At 50.2% G+C, this 26,460-nt stretch overlaps 1 protein-coding gene across 1 annotated transcript in view; it reads left to right on the forward strand.

The window, feature by feature from the left end:
• Window positions 1–2,670: 2,670 nt before the first annotated feature.
• The window catches only part of LOC308128214 (inactive pancreatic lipase-related protein 1-like), a 29,023-nt gene continuing 5,233 nt past the window's right edge, over window positions 2,671–26,460 (forward strand). Inside the window, exons 1-8 of the mRNA XM_080493924.1 lie at window positions 2,671–3,386; window positions 4,111–4,262; window positions 5,749–5,868; window positions 12,521–12,655; window positions 16,592–16,700; window positions 18,843–19,079; window positions 20,068–20,186; window positions 25,821–25,950. Coding sequence (XP_080350050.1) covers window positions 3,311–3,386; window positions 4,111–4,262; window positions 5,749–5,868; window positions 12,521–12,655; window positions 16,592–16,700; window positions 18,843–19,079; window positions 20,068–20,186; window positions 25,821–25,950 — 1,078 coding nt within the window. The 5' untranslated portion in view covers window positions 2,671–3,310. The remainder of the gene's footprint in view (window positions 3,387–4,110; window positions 4,263–5,748; window positions 5,869–12,520; window positions 12,656–16,591; window positions 16,701–18,842; window positions 19,080–20,067; window positions 20,187–25,820; window positions 25,951–26,460) is intronic.

Raw genomic sequence — 26,460 nt, forward strand, 5'->3', positions numbered from 1 at the left:
CGTCACCAACACCCCCCCTCATGTCGCCAACACCCCCCACACGTCACCAACACCCCCCCTCATGTCGCCAACACCCCCCCTCATGTCGCCAACACCCCCCCTCATGTCGACCACACCCTCCCACACGTCACCAACACCCCCCCTCATGTCACCAACACCCCCCACACGTCACCAACACCTCCCCTCTCGTCACCAACACCCCCCCTCATGTCGCCGACACCCCCCACACGTCACCAACACCCCCCACACGTCACCAACACCCCCCCTCATATCACCAACACCCCCCACACGTCACCAACACCCCCCCTCATGTCGCCAACACCCCCCACACGTCACCAACACCCCCCCTCATGTCGCCAACACCCCCCCTCATGTCGCCAACACCCCCCCTCATGTCGACCACACCCTCCCACACGTCACCAACACCCCCCCTCATGTCACCAACACCCCCCACACGTCACCAACACCTCCCCTCTCGTCACCAACACCCCCCCTCATGTCGCCGACACCCCCCACACGTCACCAACACCCCCCACACGTCACCAACACCCCCCCTCATGTCACCAACACCCCCCCCTCATGTCACCGACACACCCACTATGTGGTACTATGTTGGTGCCACTGGGCCGGAGTCGCTGGAGGTTTAATGCATTTTGCTTCCTGCAAACTGGAACGGTGATGCTGGACACTGATGTGTTAGAGACAGCTTGAAGATGTCCGGACACACACCTACTAGTAGTGTGCAGGACTCTGGGCCTGCTGCTTTTCTAGGATTCAGCTGCTTCAGAGGCTCTGTCACTGTATTGCAGCATGATCCAGGTCACAGGACGTTTTGAAGTTGTTCTGATCCAACCTGGATCCCTGACGTCTCTGTCAGTCAGCCAGTACAGGAGGTGGACATGCTGTGGTGTCCTCCTGACAGGACGTCTGGGTTGTGGGACCGGCTCAGATAGTCCAGGAGCTCCAGGCCTTAATCATCTGCTTGGTTTTGCTGACATTCGGGAGCAGGTTTTTGGAACTGGCCTGTAGTTCTCTTTACATGGAACGGTAAAGCACAGCTTGCCCAGAGCCAAATCTTTAGTACGGTCCCACCAGATATTGAGAGTGATAGAAGTCACTGACCAATCAGCAGACGGCTGCGTGTTGCTCCTCCTTATCAGACCTGTCCTGTAGTGGGTACCCCAACTTCTGTCAGTGGAAAGGCACGAAAAGCCGTACCGTACCATAACGTACAGTACCGTACCATAACGTACGGTACTGTACCATAACGTACAGTACCGTACCATAACGTACCGTACCGTACCATAACGTGCTGTACCGTACCATAACGTACCATACCATAACGTACCGTACCGTACCATAACGTACGGTACCGTACCATAACGTGCTGTACCGTACCATAACGTACCATACCATAACGTACCGTACCATAACGTACCGTACCGTACCATCGCGTACTGTACCGTACCATAACGTACTGTACCATAACGTACCGTACCATAACGTACTGTACCGTACCATAACGTACCGTACCGTAACGTACCATAACGTACCGTACCGTACCATCGCGTACTGTACCGTACCATAACGTACCGTACCATAACGTACTGTACCGTAACGTACCATAACGTACCGTACCGTACCATAACGTACCGTACCGTAACGTACCATAACGTACCGTACCATAACGTACCGTACCATAACGTACTGTACCGTAACGTACCATAACGTACCGTACCGTACCATAACGTACCGTACCGTAACGTACCATAACGTACCGTACCATAACGTACTGTACCGTAACGTACCATAACGTACCGTACCGTACCATAACGTACCGTACCGTAACGTACCATAACGTACCGTACCATAACGTACCATACCATAACGTACCGTACCATAACGTACCGTACCGTAACGTACCATAACGTACCGTACCGTAACGTACCATAACGTACCGTACCGTACCATAACGTACCGTACCATAACGTACTGTACCGTACCATAACGTACCGTACTGTACCATAATGTACCGTACCATAACGTACCGTACCATAACGTACTGTACCGTACCATAATGTACCGTACCATAACGTACCGTACCGGCACATACTACACAATGGAAACACGGCTTTTATGAGTCCCTGATGAGGCCCACCATGGCTGTGTCTCCAGGATGTGTTTGTTTTCAAGCCTGCTGAGCAGTGGTGGGTCATCATGGTGAAGAGCAGTGGGCTGAGAACTCAGCCCTGAGGAGTTCCAGTGCTGAGGGAGGAGGTGTTCCTGATCCTCACACTCTGCAGTCTGTCAGTACACAGGGGGCTTCTGAAGGGGGACCAGTTTGTTAAAGTAATGCTGGGGATGATGGTGCTGAACTAAACTCCAGGAACAGCAGTAGTACCTGTGGATTTTCCATCCAGGTGTGGCGCCTCAGGTGGCTGACCGAGGAAATGGAATTTAGCTCAGCCAAGAGCACCGCGGCGGCTGTGCTTACGCTTCCTGGTGCAGCATGTGCTTATCAGCAGCTCCGCTGTTTGTTACTCTCAGGCTCCGTGGAGCGTACTGAACGTCCACGCTACCTCCACAACGTGATCTCCAGGAGGTCAGGAGAAACTGTGAGCATGTAATCAGATAAACGTGGAGGTGGTACAGCCACAGCCAGACACAGCCAGACACAGGGTGGAACAATTGATGCCAGCTGTTGGACAGCTGTGGTTCACACTGAGGCAGGTCACACTGTCCTGTACTGCTCAGCAGATCATTCTGTACCTCGCAGGCTCAGAAGGGACTGGAGGTTATTTAGAAGAGCAAATTGGTCAAATGGGAAACTTTCATGTTCCAAACCTGCAGCACAGTTCAGAAGTAGCTGAGGACCTGTGTGTGACCTGTGTCTGACCTGTGTCTGACCTGTGTGTGACCTGTGACCTGTGTGTGACCTGTGTGTGTGACCTGTGTGTGACCTGTGTGTGACATGTGTGTGACCTGTGAGGAAATCAGTCAGAGTGTCAGCTGTGTGTTTCCCGACTCCTGCTTGGAGAAGACAGCAGCTGTCCGGAGGGCTTAAAGCAGAGCAGAGCGGTGGTTTGCTCCTCAACTTCCCTGCAGCTCCAGCGGTGGTTTGCTCCTCACCTTCCCTGCAGCTCCAGCGGTGGTGTGCTCCTCACCTTCCCTGCAGCTCCAGCGGTGGTTTGCTCCTCACCTTCCCTGCAGCTCCAGCGGTGGTTTGCTCCTCACCTTCCCTGCAGCTCCAGCGGTGGTTTGCTCCTCACCTTCCCTGCAGCTCCAGCGGTGGTTTGCTCCTCACCTTCCCATGAGACTGTTTGTCTTACAGATGTCCGTGCGGTGGAGTCTGAGTGTGTTCTGCTGCCTCATCGCTGCGTCCTATGGTGAGCTCACCTTCATGTTTGCTGTGAGTTTCAGGGAAATATGCGACTATAGTATTAAAATACTGTATAAAATGAGCTAAATCCTTCTTATTTGGAGCGGATCCAGTTGCCAGTGATTTTCTCAGATTTAAAACTTGTGATTTTGTACTTTGACAGTGACTCACACACAGTGGTGCTGGCTCAGTGCTCAGCCTTACACACTAATGCTGCTTCATTGAACCAATCAGATGTTTGTGTTTCACTCTGTTTCATGTGATACAGTCAAGTGGGATTTATGATATAATCAAAACCACATTTACAAACATGAAGTCAGTAAGTTTCCATATGTTCCATTAGCACATGCTGCCTCCATCTGGAATGAGCAAGAACCATCTCACACACACTCACACACACACACACACACACACACACACACACACACACACACACACACACACACACACGTTTGCAGTCTTTTAACATCACTTAAAGTAGTGTTATATAAAGTATTTACTGATTTCTAACACGGACTCCTTCACCTTTTACTACGTGAGTCAGTATATTTGATCACTAGTGCCTTTCTCCCTGTCACCGTGGAGCTCACAGTGATAAGTCGGATTGTTTGTGCTGGAATTCGTTGAAATGATCAGCTGTGATGAACTCACTGTGTCCTAACCTGAGAATGAAGTGGTCAGTTCCTGTTGCAGTGTGCACTGGGTGTGGTGATGACTTGTTCTCGGTGCAGCGGCGGAGGTGTGCTATGATGAGCTGGGCTGCTTCAGTGACCTGCCCCCATGGGGGGGCACCATGCAGAGACCCACCCCCGTCCTGCCCTGGCATCCGCAGGAGATGGGAACCCGCTTCCTCCTCTTCACACAAAAGAACCGCTACTATCAGGCAAGGAGCGCTGCTTTTATTCACCAGCAACCTTTTCTTCTCTCCACTGTCAGTGGTGGGGGGACAGTGTGATTCTAAAGTGACTGGAGACACTCGGAGGTGTCAGTGGTGGAGGGACAGTGTGATTCTAAAGTGACTGGAGACACTCGGAGGTGTCAGTGGTGGGGGGACAGTGTGATTCTAAAGTGACTGGACACACTCGGAGGTGTCAGTGGTGGAGGGACAGTGTGATTCTAAAGTGACTGGACACACTCGGAGGTGTCAGTGGTGGAGGGACAGTGTGATTCTAAAGTGACTGGAGACACTCGGAGGTGTCAGTGGTGGAGGGACAGTGTGATTCTAAAGTGACTGGAGACACTCGGAGGTGTCAGTGGTGGAGGGACAGTGTGATTCTAAAGTGACTGGAGACACTCGGAGGTGTCAGTGGTGGAGGGACAGTGTGATTCTAAAGTGACTGGACACACTCGGAGGTGTCAGTGGTAGAGGGACAGTGTGATTCTAAAGTGACTGGAGACACTCGGAGGTGTCAGGGGTGGGGGGACAGTGTGATTCTAAAGTGACTGGACACACTCGGAGGTGTCAGTGGTAGAGGGACAGTGTGATTCTAAAGTGACTGGAGACACTCGGAGGTGTCAGTGGTGGAGGGACAGTGTGATTCTAAAGTGACTGGAGACACTCGGAGGTGTCAGTGGTGGAGGGACAGTGTGATTCTAAAGTGACTGGAGACACTCGGAGGTGTCAGTGGTGGGGGGACAGTGTGATTCTAAAGTGACTGGACACACTCGGAGGTGTCAGGGGTGGGGGGACAGTGTGATTCTAAAGTGACTGGAGACACTCGGAGGTGTCAGTGGTGGAGGGACAGTGTGATTCTAAAGTGACTGGAGACACTCGGAGGTGTCAGTGGTGGGGGGACAGTGTGATTCTAAAGTGACTGGAGACACTCGGAGGTGTCAGGGGTGGGGGGACAGTGTGATTCTAAAGTGACTGGAGACACTCGGAGGTGTCAGGGGTGGGGGGACAGTGTGATTCTAAAGTGACTGGAGACACTCGGAGGTGTCAGTGGTGGAGGGACAGTGTGATTCTAAAGTGACTGGACACACTCGGAGGTGTCAGGGGTGGGGGGACAGTGTGATTCTAAAGTGACTGGAGACACTCGGAGGTGTCAGTGGTGGAGGGACAGTGTGATTCTAAAGTGACTGGACACACTCGGAGGTGTCAGGGGTGGGGGGACAGTGTGATTCTAAAGTGACTGGAGACACTCGGAGGTGTCAGTGGTGGAGGGACAGTGTGATTCTAAAGTGACTGGAGACACTCGGAGGTGTCAGTGGTGGAGGGACAGTGTGATTCTAAAGTGACTGGAGACACTCGGAGGTGTCAGTTCACTGCAGCAGGAGAAACTGGAGTCTCCAGAGGTTTGAAATGAAAATGCATCATTGTGTTTGTTGTTGTCTTGTACTGATCCAGAACTTTCTGCTGAATCCACCAGGAGATCAAAGCTGATCAAAGCATCCAGGTGTCAAACTACAGCGGCAGGAGAAAGACTCGGTTTGTCATCCCAGGTTTTCTGGTGAAAGGAGACGAGGACTGGCCTCAAGACATGTGTAAGGTCAGTACCTTAGGTCAGTACCTTAGGTCAGTACCTTAGGTCAGTACCTTAGGTCAGTACCTTTGGTCAGTACCTTAGGTCAGTACCTTAGGTCAGTACCTTAGGTCAGTACCTTAGAGGACACGGCTCACTGTTCCTCTACATTACAGAGGTCCTGATAAGCCGGCGGACTGTGAATATGTGTGTTGATAGCAGGTATCAGTTTCCCATTGATGGATTTATTAACCTTTATTTAACCAGGTTGGTCCCATTGACATAAAGAACCTCTTTTCCAAGGGACACCTGACCAGGACAGACAGCAGCTAAAAGACAAAGCTGCAGACGGAGACACAAAGGGACACCTGACCAGGACAGACAGCAGCTAAAAGACAAAGCTGCAGACGGAGACACAAAGGGACACCTGACCAGGACAGACAGCAGCTAAAAGACAAAGCTGCAGACGGAGACACAAAGGGACACCTGACCAGGACAGACAGCAGCTAAAAGACAAAGCTGCAGACGGAGACACAAAGGGACACAAGTGACAGAAGCAGCGTAGAGCATCTTCCAGTCACTAAAGGTGTCAGGTGTTCAGACCGCTGAGCTGAAACATCTTATCGAGTCCGCTTCAAGTCTTTCATCTTTCATTTAAAAACATTTAAGGACTCCAGGTCCTTGAGCTTTAAGTCCTTCTGCAGCAGATTCCAGGCCGAAGGGGCAGAACACCCAGAGCCCCTTTCCCACATTCAGTAGCAGCATTTAGGACAGAGAGCATAGAAAGGTCCTGGAAGACAAAGAATACTGTCCAGTACTTCTCTGCAGGATGAAAATACCTTGATACCAGGAAGCAGACCTGATCAATAAAGGAGTACCAGCAGTGGTGAGTCTGATCTCTACCAGCAGTGGTGAGTCCCAGCTCTATCAGCAGTGGTGAGTCCCAGCTCTACCAGCAGTGGTGAATCCCATCTCTACCAGCAGTGGTGAGTCTGATCTCTACCAGCAGTGGTGAGTCCCAGCTCTATCAGCAGTGGTGAGTCCCAGCTCTACCAGCAGTGGTGAGTCCCAGCTCTACCAGCAGTGGTGAGTCTGATCTCTACCAGCAGTGGTGAGTCTGATCTCTACCAGCAGTGGTGAGTCCCAGCTCTATCAGCAGTGGTGAGTCTGATCTCTACCAGCAGTGGTGAGTCCCAGCTCTATCAGCAGTGGTGAGTCCCAGCTCTACCAGCAGTGGTGAGTCTGATCTCTACCAGCAGTGGTGAGTCCCAGCTCTATCAGCAGTGGTGAGTCCCATCTCTACCAGCAGTGGTGAGTCTGATCTCTACCAGCAGTGGTGAGTCTGATCTCTACCAGCAGTGGTGAGTCCCAGCTCTATCAGCAGTGGTGAGTCTGATCTCTACCAGCAGTGGTGAGTCCCAGCTCTACCAGCAGTGGTGAGTCTGATCTCTACCAGCAGTGGTGAGTCCCAGCTCTACCAGCAGTGGTGAGTCCCAGCTCTATCAGCAGTGGTGAGTCCCAGCTCTACCAGCAGTGGTGAGTCTGATCTCTACCAGCAGTGGTGAGTCCCAGCTCTATCAGCAGTGGTGAGTCCCAGCTCTACCAGCAGTGGTGAATCCCATCTCTACCAGCAGTGGTGAGTCTGATCTCTACCAGCAGTGGTGAGTCCCAGCTCTATCAGCAGTGGTGAGTCCCAGCTCTACCAGCAGTGGTGAGTCCCAGCTCTACCAGCAGTGGTGAGTCTGATCTCTACCAGCAGTGGTGAGTCCCAGCTCTATCAGCAGTGGTGAGTCCCAGCTCTACCAGCAGTGGTGAGTCTGATCTCTACCAGCAGTGGTGAGTCTGATCTCTACCAGCAGTGGTGAGTCCCAGCTCTACCAGCAGTGGTGGTTCTGATCTCTACCAGCAGTGGTGAGTCCCATCTCTACCAGCAGTGGTGAGTCTGATCTCTACCAGCAGTGGTGAGTCCCAGCTCTACCAGCAGTGGTGAGTCCCAGCTCTACCAGCAGTGGTGAGTCTGAGCTCTACCAGCAGTGGTGAGTCCCAGCTCTACCAGCAGTGGTGAGTCTGATCTCTATCAGCAGTGGAAAACCTCCAGGCTGCATGGTGAGCACTATCCACCGAATGGAGGCACTGAGCAGAGGCCTTCATGTACAAAGATCTCCATCATCTAAAACAGGAAAACAAGTTGCAGCAACAAGAAAAACACAATTTGATTGTAAAATAGAAACCCAGCTTCAGCCCCAGCTTCAGCCTCAGCTTCAGCCTCAGCTTCAGCCCCAGCTTCAGCCCCAGCTTCTTCACCAGCTTCTTCACCAGCTTCAGCCCCAGCTTCAGCCCCAGCTTCAGCCCCAGCTTCAGCCTCAGCTTCAGCCTCAGCTTCAGCCCCAGCTTCAGCCCCAGCTTCTTCACCAGCTTCTTCACCAGCTTCAGCCCCAGCTTCAGCCCCAGCTTCAGCCCCAGCTTCAGCCCCAGCTTCTTCACCAGCTTCTTCACCAGCTTCAGCCTCAGCTTCAGCCCCAGCTTCTTCACCAGCTTCAGCCTCAGCTTCAGCCTCAGCTTCAGCCCCAGCTTCAGCCCCAGCTTCAGCCCCAGCTTCTTCACCAGCTTCAACCCCAGCTTCAGCCCCAGCTTCTTCACCAGCTTCAGCCCCAGCTTCTTCACCAGCTTCTTCACCAGCTTCAGCCCCAGCTTCTTCACCAGCTTCAGCCTCAGCTTCAGCCCCAGCTTCAGCCCCAGCTTCTTCACCAGCTTCTTCACCAGCTTCAGCCCCAGCTTCAGCCCCATCTTCTTCACCACCTTCAGCCCCAGCTTCAGCCCCAGCTTCTTCACCAGCTTCAGCCCCAGCTTCAGCCCCAGCTTCAGCCCCAGCTTCTTCACCAGCTTCAGCCCCAGCTTCAGCCCCAGCTTCTTCACCAGCTTCAGCCCCAGCTTCAGCCTCAGCTTCAGCCCCAGCTTCAGCCCCAGCTTCTTCACCAGCTTCAGCCCCAGCTTCAGCCCCAGCTTCTTCACCAGCTTCAGCCCCAGCTTCAGCCTCAGCTTCAGCCCCAGCTTCAGCCCCAGCTTCTTCACCAGCTTCAGCCCCAGCTTCAGCCTGAGCTTCAGCTTCAGCCCCAGCTTCTTCACCAGCGACAGAACATTCAATTCAATTCAATTTTATTTGTAAAGCTCTAAATCACATCAACAAACATCTCAGAACCTCTTACAATGATAGAGAACAACAGAACCCAACTAAACCTTCCAGAACCTCTTACAATGATAGAGAACAACAGAACCCAACTAAACCTTCCAGAACCTCTTACAATGATAGAGAACAACAGAACCCAACTAAACTTTCCAGAACCTCTTACAATGATAGAGAACAACAGAACCCAACTAAACCTTCCAGAACCTCTTACAATGATAGAGAACAACAGAACCCAACTAAACCTTCCAGAACCTCTTACAATGATAGAGAACAACAGAACCCAACTAAACCTTCCAGAACCTCTTACAATGATAGAGAACAACAGAACCCAACTAAACCTTCCAGAGCCTCTTACAATGATAGAGAACAACAGAACCCAACTAAACCTTCCAGAGCCTCTTACAATGATAGAGAACAACAGAACCCAACTAAACCTTCCAGAACCTCTTACAATGATAGAGAACAACAGAACCCAACTAAACCTTCCAGAACCTCTTACAATGATAGAGAACAACAGAACCCAACTAAACCTTCCAGAACCTCTTACAATGATAGAGAACAACAGAACCCAACTAAACCTTCCAGAACCTCTTACAATGATAGAGAACAACAGAACCCAACTAAACCTTCCAGAACCTCTTACAATGATAGAGAACAACAGAACCCAACTAAACCTTCCAGAGCCTCTTACAATGATAGAGAACAACAGAACCCAACTAAACCTTCCAGAACCTCTTACAATGATTGAGAACAACAGAACCCAACTAAACCTTCCAGAGCAGCAGGTGTAACAAGCAACAGTGGAAACCAGGAAGAACTCCCTCTCAGGAAGAACAGTTCATAAGAACTCCCTCTCAGGAAGAACAGTTCATAAGAAGTCCCTCTTCAACATGTGCTTTAACACCGATCACTATGTCCAGGTATTGGTAAGAGTGAACCACCTCCTGTCCATCAACAGGAGACACTCCAGGGACAGAGTGAAGCTCTTTGACCTGCTGAAGAACATCAGCTTCCACTTGTCTGCCTGTAAAACCCGTTTCAGTCCAGGCAGTGTGTTCTGAAGGACAACTAAGGCTTTTTGCACAATTCCACTGTTTGTGCAGGAGATGCAGCACCACAGTACACAATAGTGTCATCAGCATAAAAAGGTAAAGGGACATTTGTCACATTTTGACCGAGGTTATTTACATGAATTGTAAATAAAAGTGGACCGAGCAGCGAGCCCTGCAGCACACCCTAGTGGACGGGTATAAACTCAGCACACCCCGTCGTACCTCAGGCACTGCGACCCACTGCTCAGATAGTTGGAGAACCAGAAACCGGTTCTTCTGAGAGAGCTGAGCTCAGAAGTTCTAGAGCATCATGGTGGACAGTGTCCAAAGCTTTGGACAAATCTGTAAGACGTGCAGCACAGTGCTGTTTCCTGTCAAGAGCTCCAGAAAGGTGGTTTCCCACGTCCAGCGCAGCTGTGACAGGGACAGGGACAGGGACAGGGATAGGGATAGGGACAGGGACAGTGACAGTGACAGTGACAGTGACAGGGACAGGGATAATGACAGGGACAGGGAGAATGACAGGGACAATGACAGGGACAGTGATAGGGACAGGGACAATGACAGGGACAGGGATAGGGATAGGGATAGGGACAGGGACAATGACAGGGACAGGGATAGGGACAATGACAGGGACAGGGATAGGGATAGGGATAGGGATAGGGACAGGGACAATGACAGGGACAGTGACAGGGATAGGGACAGAGACAGGGACAGTGACAAGAATAGGGACAGGGATAGGGACAGGGACAGGAATAGGGACAGGGACAGTGACAGGGATAGGGACAGAGACAGGGACAGTGACACAAATAGGGACAGGGACAGAGACAGGGACAGTGACAGGAATAGGGACAGGGACAGGGACAGGGATCCAGAAGAAACAAGAATTCACTGATTCCATTTTGTCATGAAGAGCAACAGAATCCTTCAGAATAAAAGCTGGAGAATTGTTGCTGACAGAGATTTTATAACTTTACAAAGTTCCTCAGAAAGACATCACAGAGCAGTTTATCTAGAACAACGTTCTTCTTGTAAGGATCCTTCCAGGAACCGTGTGTTTGTCTCCTGAGGTTCACTGACGTCAGCAGCACCAAACAGACGTCCTCCACAGTGGACATGAAAGACAGAACTAATGAGGACGAAATGATCCACGTGTCCAAATACATACAAGCTGTGTTTCAGGGACAGGGGGGTCCAATGTCCGTCTCATGTATCTCATAGCTACTTCAAGGAAACCATCAATAACCTGACTTTCAGCTGGAGGATGAGGATGAGGATGAGGATGAGGATGAGGATGAGGATGAGGATGAGGATGAGGAAGAGGAAGAGGAAGTGGAAGAGGATGAGGATGATGAAGAGGATGAGGATGAGGAAGATGATTAGGAAGAGGATGAAGAAGAGGATGAGGACGAGGATGAGGAAGATGAAGGGGATTAGGAAGAGGATGATGAAGAGGATGAGGAAAAGGGTGAGGAAGAGGGTGAGGAAGAGGGTGAGGAAGAGGGTGAGGAAGATGATGAGGTTGAGGAAGAGGATGAGGAAGAGGATGAGGAAGAGGATGATGAAGAGGAAGAGGATGAGGATGAGGAAGAGGAAGAGGAAGTGGAAGAGGATGAGGATGATGAAGATGATGAGGTTGAGGAAGATGATGAGGAAGAGGATGATGTTGAGGATGAGGAAGAGGATGAGGGTGAGGAGGAGGAAGATGATGATGATGATGTTGAGGATGAGGATGAGGAAGAGGATGAGGAAGATGATGAGGTTGAGGAAGATGATGAGGAAGAGGATGAGGAAGATGAAGAGGATTAGGAAGAGGATGAGGAAGAGGGTGAGGAAGAGGAAGAGGATTAGGAAGAGGATGATGATGAGGAAGAGGATGAGGTTGAGGATGAGGAAGAGGATGATGATGAGCAAGAGGATGATGAAGAGGATGAGGGTGCGGAAGAGGAAGATGATGAGGTTGAGGATGAGGATGAGGATGCGGATTAGGAAGAGGATGAGGAAGAGGGTGAGGAATAGGATGATGATGAGGAAGAGGATGAGGTTGAGGATGAGGATGATGAAGAGGATGAGGGTGCGGAAGAAGATGAGGTTGAGGATGAGGAAGAGGATGAGGAAGAGGTTGAGGATGAGGAAGATGATGATGTTGAGGATGATGAAGATGAAGAGGATGAGGAAGATGATGAGGTTGAGGATGAGGAAGAGGATGATGATGAGGTTGAGGAAGATGATGAGGATGAGGAAGAGGATGAGGAAGCGGAAGAGGGTGAGGATGAGGAAGAGGATGAGGAAGATGATGAGGATGAGGAAGAGGATGAGGAAGATGATGAGGGTGAGGATGAGGATGAGGATGAGGAAGATGATGAGGATGAGGAAGAGGAAGAGGATGAGGATGAGGAAGAGGATGAGCTCCTGCTGATGCTGCTGCTGTGTGCTGCAGGTCATGGTGAAGCAGGAGAACGTGAACTGCATCGCAGTGGAGTGGAAGAAAGGAACCAGGACTCTGTATGTTCAGGCCGCCAACAACGCCAGGGTGCTGGGAGCCCAGCTGGCCTCCATGGTCTCCTTCCTCATGGTAAACACCGTCACACTCCGTCAGGTCGACAGATCCAGCCTGACCGGCATGAAGAGCCCCAGAGACAGAAGGACTCAGTGGAGGAGAAGAAGAAGCTCTTTGATTCTTCCTTCGGTCTTTCAGACTGCAGTTTCTGTCAATGCTTCAATGCTTCAGCTGCTTTTCCTTGAGAAGCTCCTGGAGGGGAGCTCTATCATCAGTGGAGCTCCCCTCCAGGGTTAGAAACAGGACCACAGGTGGTCCTCTGGCCATAGAGTGGACCCCTCTGAGCTATGGTGGCCTGGTAATGTGAGACAGGAGCAGTGAGGAGCTAACCCTACCCTACCCTACCCTACCCTACCCTACCCTACCCTGAAACAGCTCCCCTCCAGGGTTAGAAACAGGACCACAGGTGGTCCTCTGGCCATAGAGTGGACCCCTCTGAGCTATGGTGGCCTGGTAATGTGAGACAGGAGCAGTGAGGAGCTAACCCTACCCTACCCTACCCTACCCTACCCTACCCTACCCTGAAACAGCTCCCCTCCAGGGTTAGAAACAGGACCACAGGTGGTCCTCTGGCCATAGAGTGGACCCCTCTGAGCTATGGTGGCCTGGTAATGTCAGACAGGAGCAGTGAGGAGCTAACCCTACCCTACCCTACCCTACCCTACCCTACCCTACCCTACCCTACCCTACCCTGAGACAGCTCCCCTCCAGGGTTAGAAACAGGACCACAGGTGGTCCTCTGGCCATAGAGTGGACCCCTCTGAGCTATGGTGGCCTGGTAATGTCAGACAGGAGCAGTGAGGAGCTAACCCTACCCTACCCTACCCTACCCTACCCTACCCTACCCTACCCTACCCTACCCTACCCTACCCTACCCTACCCTACCCTACCCTGAGACAGCTCCCCTCCAGGGTTAGAAACAGGACCACAGGTGGTCCTCTGGCCATAGAGTGGACCCCTCTGAGCTATGGTGGCCTGGTAATGTCAGACAGGAGCAGTGAGGAGCTAACCCTACCCTACCCTACCCTACCCTACCCTACCCTGAAACAGCTCCCCTCCAGGGTTAGAAACAGGACCACAGGTGGTCCTCTGGCCATAGAGTGGACCCCTCTGAGCTATGGTGGCCTGGTAATGTCAGACAGGAGCAGTGAGGAGCTAACCCTACCCTACCCTACCCTACCCTACCCTACCCTACCCTGAAACAGCTCCCCTCCAGGGTTAGAAACAGGACCACAGGTGGTCCTCTGGCCATAGAGTGGACCCCTCTGAGCTATGGTGGCCTGGTAATGTGAGACAGGAGCAGTGAGGAGCTAACCCTACCCTACCCTACCCTACCCTACCCTACCCTACCCTGAAACAGCTCCCCTCCAGGGTTAGAAACAGGACCACAGGTGGTCCTCTGGCCATAGAGTGGACCCCTCTGAGCTATGGTGGCCTGGTAATGTGAGACAGGAGCAGTGAGGAGCTAACCCTACCCTACCCTACCCTACCCTACCCTACTCTACTCTACCCTGTGACAGCTACCCTCCAGGGTTAGAAACAGGACCACAGGTGGTCCTCTGGCCATAGAGTGGACCCCTCTGAGCTATGGTGGCCTGGTAATGTCAGACAGGAGCAGTGAGGAGCTAACCCTACCCTACCCTACCCTACCCTACCCTACCCTACCCTACCCTACCCTACCCTGAGACAGCTCCTCTGTGAGGTCTACACTGACTCAGCACATTATTCCTGATGAAATGAATCGAGTCAGCACATTTCAAGTCTTCTACTTTTCTAAGCCCCAAGAGTTTCAAAAGTGAATTTGAAGGTATGACTCGGGATGGGAATCGAGAACCGGTTCTGACTGAGAACCGGTTCCAATGGATCCATTCCATGAGAATCGTACACCTTAAATGTGTTTGATTCTTCTGAACGATTCATTTCCAGCACGACGTCAAGTTGTGTTGAGGTACGTAGCATGACGTAGCATGACGTAGCATGACGTAGCATGACGTCCCTCTGTGACGCAGAACCTCCTCCACCCAGGAGAACACATGGAGGAAGAAGGTCTGAAGAGGGAGACGATAAAGGACTAGATAATACCAGACGTTAATACATGTTCACTCACCATGTCCTGAATCCACAGAGTCCACAGCCTGTCCTCACAGCCTGTCCCCACAGCCTGTCCCCACAGCCTGTCCTCACAGCCTGTCCTCACAGCCTGTCCTCACAGCCCGTCCCAACAGCCCATCCACACAGCCCGTCCCCACAGCCTGTCCCCACAGCCTGTCCTCACAGCCTGTCCTCACAGCCTGTCCCCACAGCCTGTCCTCACAGCCTGTCCTCACAGCCTGTCCTCACAGCCCGTCCTCACAGCCCGTCCCCACAGCCTGTCCCCACAGCCTGTCCTCACAGCCCGTCCTCACAGCCCGTCCCCACAGCCTGTCCCCACAGCCTGTCCTCACAGCCTGTCCCCACAGCCTGTCCCCACAGCCTGTCCTCACAGCCTGTCCTCACAGCCTGTCCCAACAGCCCGTCCTCACAGCCCGTCCCCACAGCCCGTCCCCACAGCCTGTCCTCACAGCCCGTCCTCACAGCCCGTCCCCACAGCCTGTCCTCACAGCCTGTCCCCACAGCCTGTCCCCACAGCCTGTCCTCACAGCCTGTCCCCACAGCCTGTCCCCACAGCCTGTCCTCACAGCCTGTCCTCACAGCCTGTCCTCACAGCCTGTCCCAACAGCCACAAGTTCCAAGATAAAACAAAAAAGTGTTGGTGCAAATCCAGGCAGGAGCCTTTCTGTGTGGAGTTCTCTCCATGTTCTCTCCATGTTCTCTCCATGTTCTCTCCATGTTCTCTCCGTGTTCTCTCCATGTTCTCTCCATGTTCTCTCCGTGTTCTCTCCGTGTTCTCTCCGTGTTCTCTCCGTGTTCTCTCCGTGTTCTCTCCATGTTCTCTCCGTGTTCTCTCCATGTTCTCTCCATGTTCTCTCCATGTTCTCTCCGTGTTCTCTCCATGTTCTCTCCATGTTCTCTCCATGTTCTCTCCGTGTTCTCTCCATGTTCTCTCCGTGTTCTCTCCATGTTCTCTCCATGTTCTCTTCGTGTTCTCTCTGTGTTCTCTCCGTGTTCTCTCCGTGTTCTCTCTGTGTTCTCTCTGTGTTCTCTCCATGTTCTCTCCTACTAATGAGGGACATTTAATAAACGGACTCTGCCGTCAGTCTGTCCCTGTAGTGAATGTCTGCTCCAACGAGCCCACAGCGTAGACATATGCTAGTAGAACTTCCCTTTATGTGTGAGCCCCTAGTTGTCACAGTATTAAACGCTCTACTAGAGTATGTCTATACAGTAGACAGTGTTGTAGACATTGTCTACTACTGTATGTCTATGTATTAGTTCATTCTGAGTTGAAAATCCCTTCACAAAAAGCACCAACACAACATGTAAACAGGATCCCTGCAGACCCAGAGAACTCGTTCCTCCTGCTACGTCACTTCCTCCCTCCTCTCCAGGCTCCGCCTCCCAGAGACAGTTACCTTGTCAACAGTGCAAAATATGAAAAAGTGTAAATTCCAGGGGGCAAAGAAGGCAAATACACATTGACTGTTCTTTTTTAAGGGAAAAATTATAATTCAAGTTTCATCTTAGTAAAACATGTAATTGTTCCTTTTGGTGCAGAAAACTGTGTAAAACTACTTTTTCCCCTCAAAACAATACTCAGGAACCGTGAGGAGAACTGATCACATCCTATCAACCCCACCCCAGGGATGATTGTGGATTAACTTCTATGATTGTCAAATCTATTCGGCAGTGATAACGGCCTCTCATCTCTCATTGGTCTGATGATGATAGTGATCATTCAGACATGTGTGATCAGAAGTGCAGTTTTTGCTCCGGCTCCACCCAAAGTGCATTGTGATGGTGACGGAGCAGAAGGTTGGTGTCTGACTGCAACAAACCTGCTGTCTGCTCCAGGGCCGCTACACCCAGACTGCAGCTCACTTCCACCTCATCGGCCACAGTGTGGGAGCTCACGCTGCAGGAGAGGCTGGCAGCAGGACGCCGGGCCTGGCACGCATCACAGGTCACTCTGCTGCTGCAGCAGGCACACCTGCACACACCTTCACACACTTAGACACACCTTCACACACCTTCACACACTTAGACACACGTTCACACACCTTTATACACCTTCACACACCTTCACACACTTTCACACACCTTTATACACCTTTATACACCTTCACACACTTTCACACACTTTTATACACCTTTACACACCTTCACACACCTTCACACACCTTTATACACCTTTATACACCTTCACACACCTTTATACACCTTCACACACCTTTATACACCTTTATACACCTTTATACACCTTCACACACCTTTATACACCTTCACACACTTTCACACACCTTTATACACCTTTATACACCTTCACACACCTTTATACACCTTCACACACCTTTATACACCTTCACACACCTTTATACACCTTTATACACCTTTATACACCTTCACACACCTTTATACACCTTCACACACTTTCACACACCTTCACACACCTTTATACACCTTCACAGACCTTCACACACTTAGACACACCTTCACACACCTTTATACACCTTCACACACTTTCACACACCTTTATACACCTTTATACACCTTCACACACCTTTATACACCTGCACACACCTTCACACACCTTTATACACCTTCACACACCTTCACACACCTTTATACACCTTTATACACCTTCACACACCTTCACACACCTTCATACACTTAGACACACTTAGACACACCTTCACACACCTTTATACACCTTCACACACCTTTATACACCTTCACACACCTTCACACACCTTCATACTTTCACTCACCTTCACACACCTTTATACACCTTCACACACCTTTATACACCTTCACACACCTTCACACACCTTTATACACCTTTATACACCTTCACACACCTTCACACACTTTCACACACCTTTATACACCTTTATACACCTTCACACACCTTCACACACTTTCACACACCTTTATACACCTTTATACACCTTTATACACCTTCACACACCTTCACACACCTTCACACACTTAGACACACCTTCACACACCTTTATACACCTTCACACACCTTTATACACCTTCACACACCTTCACACACCTTTATACACCTTCATACACCTTCATACACCTTTATACACCTTCACACACCTTCACACACCTTCACACACCTTCACACACTTAGACACACCTTCACACACCTTTATACACCTTCACACACCTTTATACACCTTCACACACCTTCACACACCTTCACACACCTTTATACACCTTCACACACCTTCACACACCTTCACACACCTTTATACACCTTCACACACCTTCACACACCTTTATACACCTTCACAGACCTTCACACACCTTTATACACCTTCATACACCTTCATACACCTTCACACACCTTCACACACCTTTATACACCTTCACAGACCTTCACACACTTAGACACACCTTCACACACCTTCACACACCTTCACACACCTTCACACACTTAGACACACCTTCACACACTTAGACACACCTTCACACACCTTTATACACCTTCACACACCTTTATACACCTTCACACACCTTCACACACCTTTATACACCTTCATACACCTTCATACACCTTTATACACCTTCACACACCTTCACACACCTTCACACACCTTCACACACTTAGACACACCTTCACACACCTTTATACACCTTCACACACCTTTATACACCTTCACACACCTTCACACACCTTCACACACCTTTATACACCTTCACACACCTTCACACACCTTCACACACCTTTATACACCTTCACACACCTTCACACACCTTTATACACCTTCACAGACCTTCACACACCTTTATACACCTTCATACACCTTCACACACCTTTATACACCTTCACACACCTTCACACACCTTTATACACCTTCACAGACCTTCACACACCTTTATACACCTTCATACACCTTCATACACCTTCACACACCTTCACACACCTTTATACACCTTCACAGACCTTCACACACTTAGACACACCTTCACACACCTTCACACACCTTCACACACCTTCACACACCTTCACACACCTTCACACACCTTCCCACGCCGACAGCAGGGCCACACCTCCTCCATCATTCTGTGTTTTTGTCCTTTGATTTTCCAGGATTGGACCCGGCTGAGCCTTATTTCCCGGACACAGAAGCGTCAGTGCGCCTTGACGTCAGCGATGCCTCCTTCGTGGACGTGATACACACCGACGCTCTGCCCTTCACCTCCGACCTTGGCCTGGGGATGAGCCAGGCGGTGGGTCACATTGACTTTTACCCTAACGGAGGTGAACTGATGCCCGGCTGCTCCGCCAACAAAGGCAGACCCAGCGAGCTGGACTCCATCTGGGAGGGTGAGAAACATCCACACATCCTCAAACACGGATAAGAATGGATTTGGTGTGGTGGTGCTGGTGCTTGATGTAACCTCGGACAGGTAACATATGGATTTGGAATCCATATTGCTGTTTACAGGAACGGCTCGAAAAACTGCAAAACAAACACATGATAGCTCAAACCCGAACCACTGACAGCTAAATCAGAGGGAAATGTAGTAAAATGTCTTCTGTTCACAATTATAGCTGTGAAACACCTAGTTTTTTTAATCATTAATAAAACCAGATCAACAATTTTATTATCCTTCTATTGAACTCATTTTAAGCTGGAGATGAATTCTCTGATTGAACGACGTAAGACTCCTGTGGTCCTATAAGATGCAGACCTCAGCAGCACGGTGCCACAGGAGCTGAACTTTGACCTCCAGTGATCTCAGGTTTACACGAGGCTTCACCACAGTCCATTCATGACACAATGACTCACGCAGCCTGTTTCCTTAACAAAGCCAAGGGGCCCTATGGAATATTGGAGTAGTCCCAATGGAAAGATCGTAAAAAAAAGCCGGGGCTGAGCTATTCTAGCCTCCATGAGTCGATGACGATCTCCCTCCTTTGAAATGTGCCGCTGACTACCAAGGCTCAAGTGGCAGCATTGGTGACATGCCTGGTGTGTGTGTGTGGGGGGGTGGGGGGGGTGGGGGGGGGGCACAGCTGAATAAGTCACTTTTGATCCTATAGATAAGAGAGGGAGAGCGAGAGCCAGCGGCTGCATTGCTGGAGGTCCCGGGGTGCCTGGTGTTCGCCCTGAGCTGCAAGAGAAAACAAAAGAAACTCTTACTATGTCTGCCTCACATTCCCCATGGGGGGTGGGTACTGGGGGGGGGGGGGTACTGGGGGGGGGGGGGGGGGGGGGGGTACTGGAGGGTACCGTCCCCAGGTTCACTCTCAGACATCTTGTGTTTATGTCGTCAAGGTATTCTCATCATTTTGTCCAATCTTTCACCAGGTACCTCAAAGTTTGACGCCTGTAACCACGGCCGGGCCTACCAGTACTACCAGGAGAGCATCGCTCAGTCCCGGGGCTTTGTGGGGTACCCATGCTCCGACAAGAAGACCTTCGCTGCTGTAAGACCATGCTGATCTACATCACTGATTCCCAGCCCAGGTCCTCGGTCCTGGGGGGTCGACATCCTGCACAGTTTAGATGTCTCATGACTTCAACACACCTAAATCTAATTCATATATCATAACTCAGCTCGAACCCAATAATTAGTTTGTCATTGTAATCAGGTGTGTTGCAGCAGGTACAGACCCTCCAGGACCCTCCAGGACCCTCCAGGACCCTCCAGGACCAGGTCTAGATCCACCCTGATATGTTGACATGAAGACAGAAGCACTGAACAAAAGACGTGCTCGTTAGTTTTAACACGGAATCAAACTCCCATTTCAGGTTGTTCCTGTCGGACTGTTTTACCGCCACACATAACAACGTGTGCAAGTACTTCTACTACTGCAGTTTTACTGAGTCAAAATCACACATTGATCTTCCTCAATATTAAAACAGTTACAGAATTTTTATGAAATAAAACATCACATACATATGTACTGTATGTACATGTATAAAGATGGACACTATATATATAAATAATTCCCTTCAATCTTTTTTTCAGTTTTTTGAAAAACTTGAGAGAAAAGCTGTGATTCTCAATCTGGTATTGTACTACAGTAGTACGTGAGCTCCCTCTAGTGGGATGTGAGGGGAAGTCATAAATATGTATTTTTATTTGAAAATATATCTAATCAAAATAGTATAATATATGAGTCTATAGACAATGGGGTGAGCCTCCACTTGGAGTACTTCATATACTTCATATTTTCTGGGGTGGTTCTGGAGCCACTGACCCAGAAGTGATTCACTTTGTTAAACACATTCACCCATTCAGGCAGCAGCCTGTCGGAGGGTGGAGGTGGAGGCAGCAGCCTGTCAGAGGGTGGAGGTGGAGGCAGCAGCCTGTCAGAGGGTGGAGGTGGACCCAACCTCCAACAGGCAGCAGCCTGTCGGAGGGTGGAGGTGGAGGCAGCAGCCTGTCAGAGGGTGGAGGTGGACCCAACCTCCAACAGGCAGCTGCCTGTCAGAGGGTGGAGGTGGAGGCAGCAGCCTGTCAGAGGGTGGAGGTGGAGGCAGCAGCCTGTCGGAGGGTGGAGGTGGAGGCAGCAGCCTGTCAGAGGGTGGAGGTGGACCCAACCTCCAACAGGCAGCAGCCTGTCAGAGGGTGGAGGTGGAGGCAGCAGCCTGTCAGAGGGTGGAGGTGGACCCAACCTCCAACAGGCAGCTGCCTGTCAGAGGGTGGAGGTGGAGGCAGCAGCCTGTCAGAGGGTGGAGGTGGACCCAACCTCCGACAGGCAGCAGCGGAGGGAGCAGCGTGGGGCCAGTACAGAGCCAGAGCGGAGCCAGAGCGGAGCCAGAGCGGGGCCAGAACGGGACCAGAGCGGGTTCAGAGGGGGGCCAGAACAGAGCCAGAGAGGGGCCAGAGCGGGACCAGAGCGGGGCAGAGCGGGGCAGAGCGGGGCAGAGCGGGATCTGACAGGTCATCAGCTGGGGGCGGAGTTATCACTGGAGTTATTTCTACCTACAAGGAGGAAGAGACTCTGAACCGGCTTTCTGGAATCTACAGCGAACACAGAGCCCCAGAGCGGTTATAGAGAAACGAGATAACAAGTCGTTCCCTCAAGATAACACTGCGAGGGAACAAGATCATTTAAAGGGCGATGGCGGCGCCGTGTTGTGCTGCAGAGCGCCTGCACTCCGCTGGCAGCTCTAGAATCTAGAAGCAGGTTTCCATTGTGGTTTTTTCAGGCTTGTCATGGTGACGTCATTGTAACTAACTTCACCTCCAGGTCTTGTTTGGTGTTCTGAGCTGCGTTCTATGGTTCTATGGTTCTATGGTTCTATGGTTCTATCGTTCTATGGTTCTATGGTTCTATGGTTCTATTGTTCTATCGTTCTATGGTTCTATCGTTCTATTGTTCTATCATTCTATGGTTCTATTGTTCTATTGTTCTGTCGTTCTATCGTTCTGTCGTTCTATGGTTCTATTGTTCTATCGTTCTATGGTTCTATCGTTCTATTGTTCTATCATTCTATGGTTATATTGTTCTGTCGTTCTATCGTTCTGTCGTTCTATGGTTCTATTGTTCTATCGTTCTATGGTTCTATCGTTCTATGGTTCTATGGTTCTATGGTTCTATCGTTCTATGGTTCTATGGTTCTATCATTCTACACCTCCATTCCTCCATGTTGAAGCTTTTGATTCAGACACGTCCAGAAATAAAGTGAAAGCAGCAGAAAGTCACTATGGAAATGGAAAATGGTGAAATATGAGCCCCAAGCTCATTCACACGTTATTATTATTATTATTATTATTATTATTATTATCATTATCATTATCATTATCATTATCATTATTATTATTATTATTATTATTATTATTATTATTATTATCATTATCAGTATCATTATTATTATTATTATTATTAGCATTAGCATTATCATTATTATTATTATCATTATCATTATCATTATCATTATCATTATCATTATTATTATTATTATTATTATTATTATTATTATTATTATTATTACGTTCCTCTATGGCCGCTCCGGGGCTCTGGACTAAAACGAGACGGACGTGAAAAAACAGCAAAGAAGCTTCCTAAAGGAGGTAGGAAAGGAGTTAGGAGGCTTCCTAAAGGAATTAGGAAAGGAGTTAGGAGGCTTCCTAAAGGAGTTAGTGAAAGGAGTTAGGAGGCTTCCTAAAGGAGTTAGTGAAAGGTGTTAGGAGGCTTCCTAAAGGAGTTAAGGAAAGGAGTTAGGAGGCTTCCTAAAGGAGTTAGGAAAGGTGTTAGGAGGCTTCCTAAAGGAGTTAGTGAAAGGTGTTAGGATGCTTCCTAAAGGAGTTAAGGAAAGGTGTTTGGAGGCTTCCTAAAGGAGTTAGTGAAAGGTGTTAGGAGGCTTCCTAAAGGAGTTAGGAAAGGTGTTAGGAGACTTCCTAAAGGAGTTAGTGAAAGGTGTTAGGAGGCTTCCTAAAGGAGTTAGGAAAGGTGTTAGGAGGCTTCCTAAAGGAGTTAGTAAAGGTGTTAGGAGGCTTCCTAAAGGAGTTAAGGAAAGGAGTTAGGAGGCTTCCTAAAGGAGTTAGGAAAGGTGTTAGGAGGCTTCCTAAAGGAGTTAGGAAAGGTGTTAGGAGACTTCCTAAAGGAGTTAAGGAAAGGTGTTTGGAGGCTTACTAAAGGAGTTAGGAAAGGTGTTAGGAGGCTTCCTAAAGGAGTTAGGAAAGGTGTTAGGAGACTTCCTAAAGGAGTTAAGGAAAGGTGTTTGGAGGCTTCCTAAAGGAGTTAGGAAAGGTGTTAGGAGGCTTCCTAAAGGAGTTAGTAAAGGTGTTAGGAGGCTTCCTAAAGGAGTTAGGAAAGGTGTTAGGAGGCTTCCTAAAGGAGTTAGTGAAAGGAGTTAGGAGGCTTCCTAAAGGAGTTAGTAAAGGTGTTAGGAGGCTTCCTAAAGGAGTTAGGAAAGGAGTTAGGAGACTTTGGTAACTTACATGATCTGCTCCTTGTTCAGTCATCCTGAGTTTCCCTGAACGCTCCGATGAGCGGGTTCCTTTAAATGTTGTCGCCGCAAGGAATTGTGGGGGAACATGAGCTGGTCTCCTTTGGTAAAGGAAGCATCAGTGGTTCCTAGGATAAAGGAGGTTCTAAAGGAAGCATCAGTGGTTCCTAGGCTATAGGAGGTTCTAAAGGAAGTATCAGTGGTTCGTAGGCTAAAGGGGGTTCTAAAGAAAGCATCAGTGGTTCCTAGGCTAAAGGAGGTTCTAAAGGAAGCATCAGTGGTTCGTAGGCTAAAGGAGGTTCTAAAGGAAGCATCAGTGGTTTCTAGGCTGAAGGAGGTTCTAAAGGAAGCATCAGTGGTTCCTAGGGTGAAGGAGGTTCTAAAGGAAGCATCAGTGGTTCCTAGGCTGAAGGAGGTTCTAAAGGAAGTATCAGTGGTTCGTAGGCTAAAGGGGGTTCTAAAGAAAGCATCAGTGGTTCCTAGGCTAAAGGAGGTTCTAAAGGAAGCATCAGTGGTTCGTAGGCTAAAGGAGGTTCTAAAGGAAGCATCAGTGGTTTCTAGGCTGAAGGAGGTTCTAAAGGAAGCATCAGTGGTTCCTAGGGTGAAGGAGGTTCTAAAGGAAGCATCAGTGGTTCCTAGGCTGAAGGAGGTTCTAAAGGAAGTATCAGTGGTTCGTAGGCTAAAGGAGGTTCTAAAGGAAGCATCAGTGGTTTCTAGGCTGAAGGAGGTTCTAAAGGAAGCATCAGTGGTTCCTAGGCTAAAGGAGGTTCTAAAGGAAGCATCAGTGGTTTCTAGGCTGAAGGAGGTTCTAAAGGAAGCAACGAGCCTCCTTTCTTTTGCTTATTGAGAATTCAGACAGTCCTTATCATGGCCGCCACACAGAACCCTTCTGGAGTGAAGGAGAAGTGATAGAGGAGGAGACAGGAGGAGACAGGAGGGACAATTCGGACATACCCTATGAGTACGTACCCAGTGTCAGCCCAACTTCAGTGTCAGCCCAACTTCATTGTCACCCTGTCCCCAGTGTCAGCCCGGCATCAGTGTCAGCCCAACTTCAGTGTCAGCCCAATTTCAGTGTCAGCCCAACTTCAGTCTCAGCCCAACTTCAGTGTCAGCCCAGTTTCAGTGTCAGCCCAACTTCAGTGTCAGCCCAGTTTCAGTGTCAGCCTGTCCGCAGTGTCAGCCCAACTTCAGTGTCAGCCCAGTTTCAGTGTCAGCCTGTCCCCAGTGTCAGCCCAGCTTTTGTGTCAGCCTGTCCCCAGTGTCAGCCCGGCAACGGTGTCAGCCCAACTTCAGTGTCAGCCCAGTTTCAGTGTCAGCCTGTCCCCAGTGTCAGCCCAACTTCAGTGTCAGCCTGTCCCCAGTGTCAGCCCAACTTCAGTGTCAGCCCAGTTTCATTGTCAGCCTGTCCCCAATGTCAGCCTGTCCCCAGTGTCAGCCCAGTTTCAGTGTCAGCCTGTCCCCAGTGTCAGCCCAACTTCAGTGTCACCCCAGTTTCAGTGTCAGCCTGTCCCCAGTGTCAGCCCAACTTCAGTGTCAGCCCAGTTTCAGTGTCAGCCTGTCCCCAATGTCAGCCCAACTTCAGTGTCAGCCTGTACCCAGTGTCAGCCCAACTTCAGTGTCAGCCCAGTTTCAGTGTCAGCCTGTACCCAGTGTCAGCCCAACTTCAGTGTCAGCCCAGTTTCAGTGTCAGCCTGTCCCCAGTGTCAGCCCAACTTCAGGAGCCAGTTGAAACGGTGACTGTGGCGGTGAGAAGGACAGAATGATGGCGGCCGGAGAACCAGGGTTCCTGGAGCCTCCCTGGAAGCACCAGCTGTTGCTGCTCTGTGACACTGATATGGCTGAAGCCACTCTGTGGTTTTGGGAGTTGACTCAGTGGCGTCCCCTCATGTCTTCCATGAGACGGGCTTGTGTCTGCAGCTGCTGCCATTAATGACAGCTGATCCCTGCTGGGGTCACATGACCTCATCAAAGCCAAGAATGAGCTCATGTGACTGAGGCCCTGTTGAGAGATGACAGCGCCTCCTGGTGGTCCACCTCGTAAACGCTCCCTGCTCTTCTTCTTGCAGTTTGGAACCCTGCGTGGTTCTCCAGGAGGGTTTGGTGACAGGAGATGCTCACACTGCTTCTCCCACCTCCGTCTGTCCTTGTCCTTGCAGGGAAAGTGTTTCCCCTGTGCAGACGGCTCGTGTCCTCTGATGGGACACTACGCTGACAGGTTCCCTGTGGTGGACAGCATCTCAAAGACAAAGTACTTCCTCAACACTGGCAAAGCGCAGCCCTTCAGCCGTGAGTATCTCACCTTCAGCCGTGAGTATCTCACCCTGTCCGGATGGAGAAGACACTGACTGTCCCACAGGCTGGAGGACATCCTCGTTTACATTCACTCATTCATTTCCCATGACCTGCTAGTTGAAGGACACGATGGAGCACACCAGAGCCGTGCGTTGAAACCTAGGACCCACTAGATCAGGGCTCTCAAACTGGGTTCCTGGAGGGTCTCTGCCCTGCAGGTTCTCCACGTCTCGCTGCTTCAACACAGCTGATGACACTGAGACGGGTTCTCTGGCTTTGTGCTGAACGTGGTGAAGAACCACCAGGACTTTCAGGTGTGTTAAGGAAGGGAGACATGGAGAACATGCAGGATCTGAGTTTGACACCTATGTACTAGATCAGGGGTGCTCAGCCCCGGTCCTAGAGGACCCCTGTCCTGGAGGACCCCTGTCCTGGAGGACCCCTGTCCTAGAGGACCCCTGTCCTGCAGGTTCTGGCTCCTCCCTGCTTCAGCTTACCTGAATC

This window comes from Lipophrys pholis, assembly GCF_963383615.2.
Source record: "Lipophrys pholis genome assembly, contig: SCAFFOLD_28, whole genome shotgun sequence".
In the NCBI taxonomy this organism is placed as follows: Eukaryota; Metazoa; Chordata; class Actinopteri; order Blenniiformes; family Blenniidae; genus Lipophrys; species Lipophrys pholis.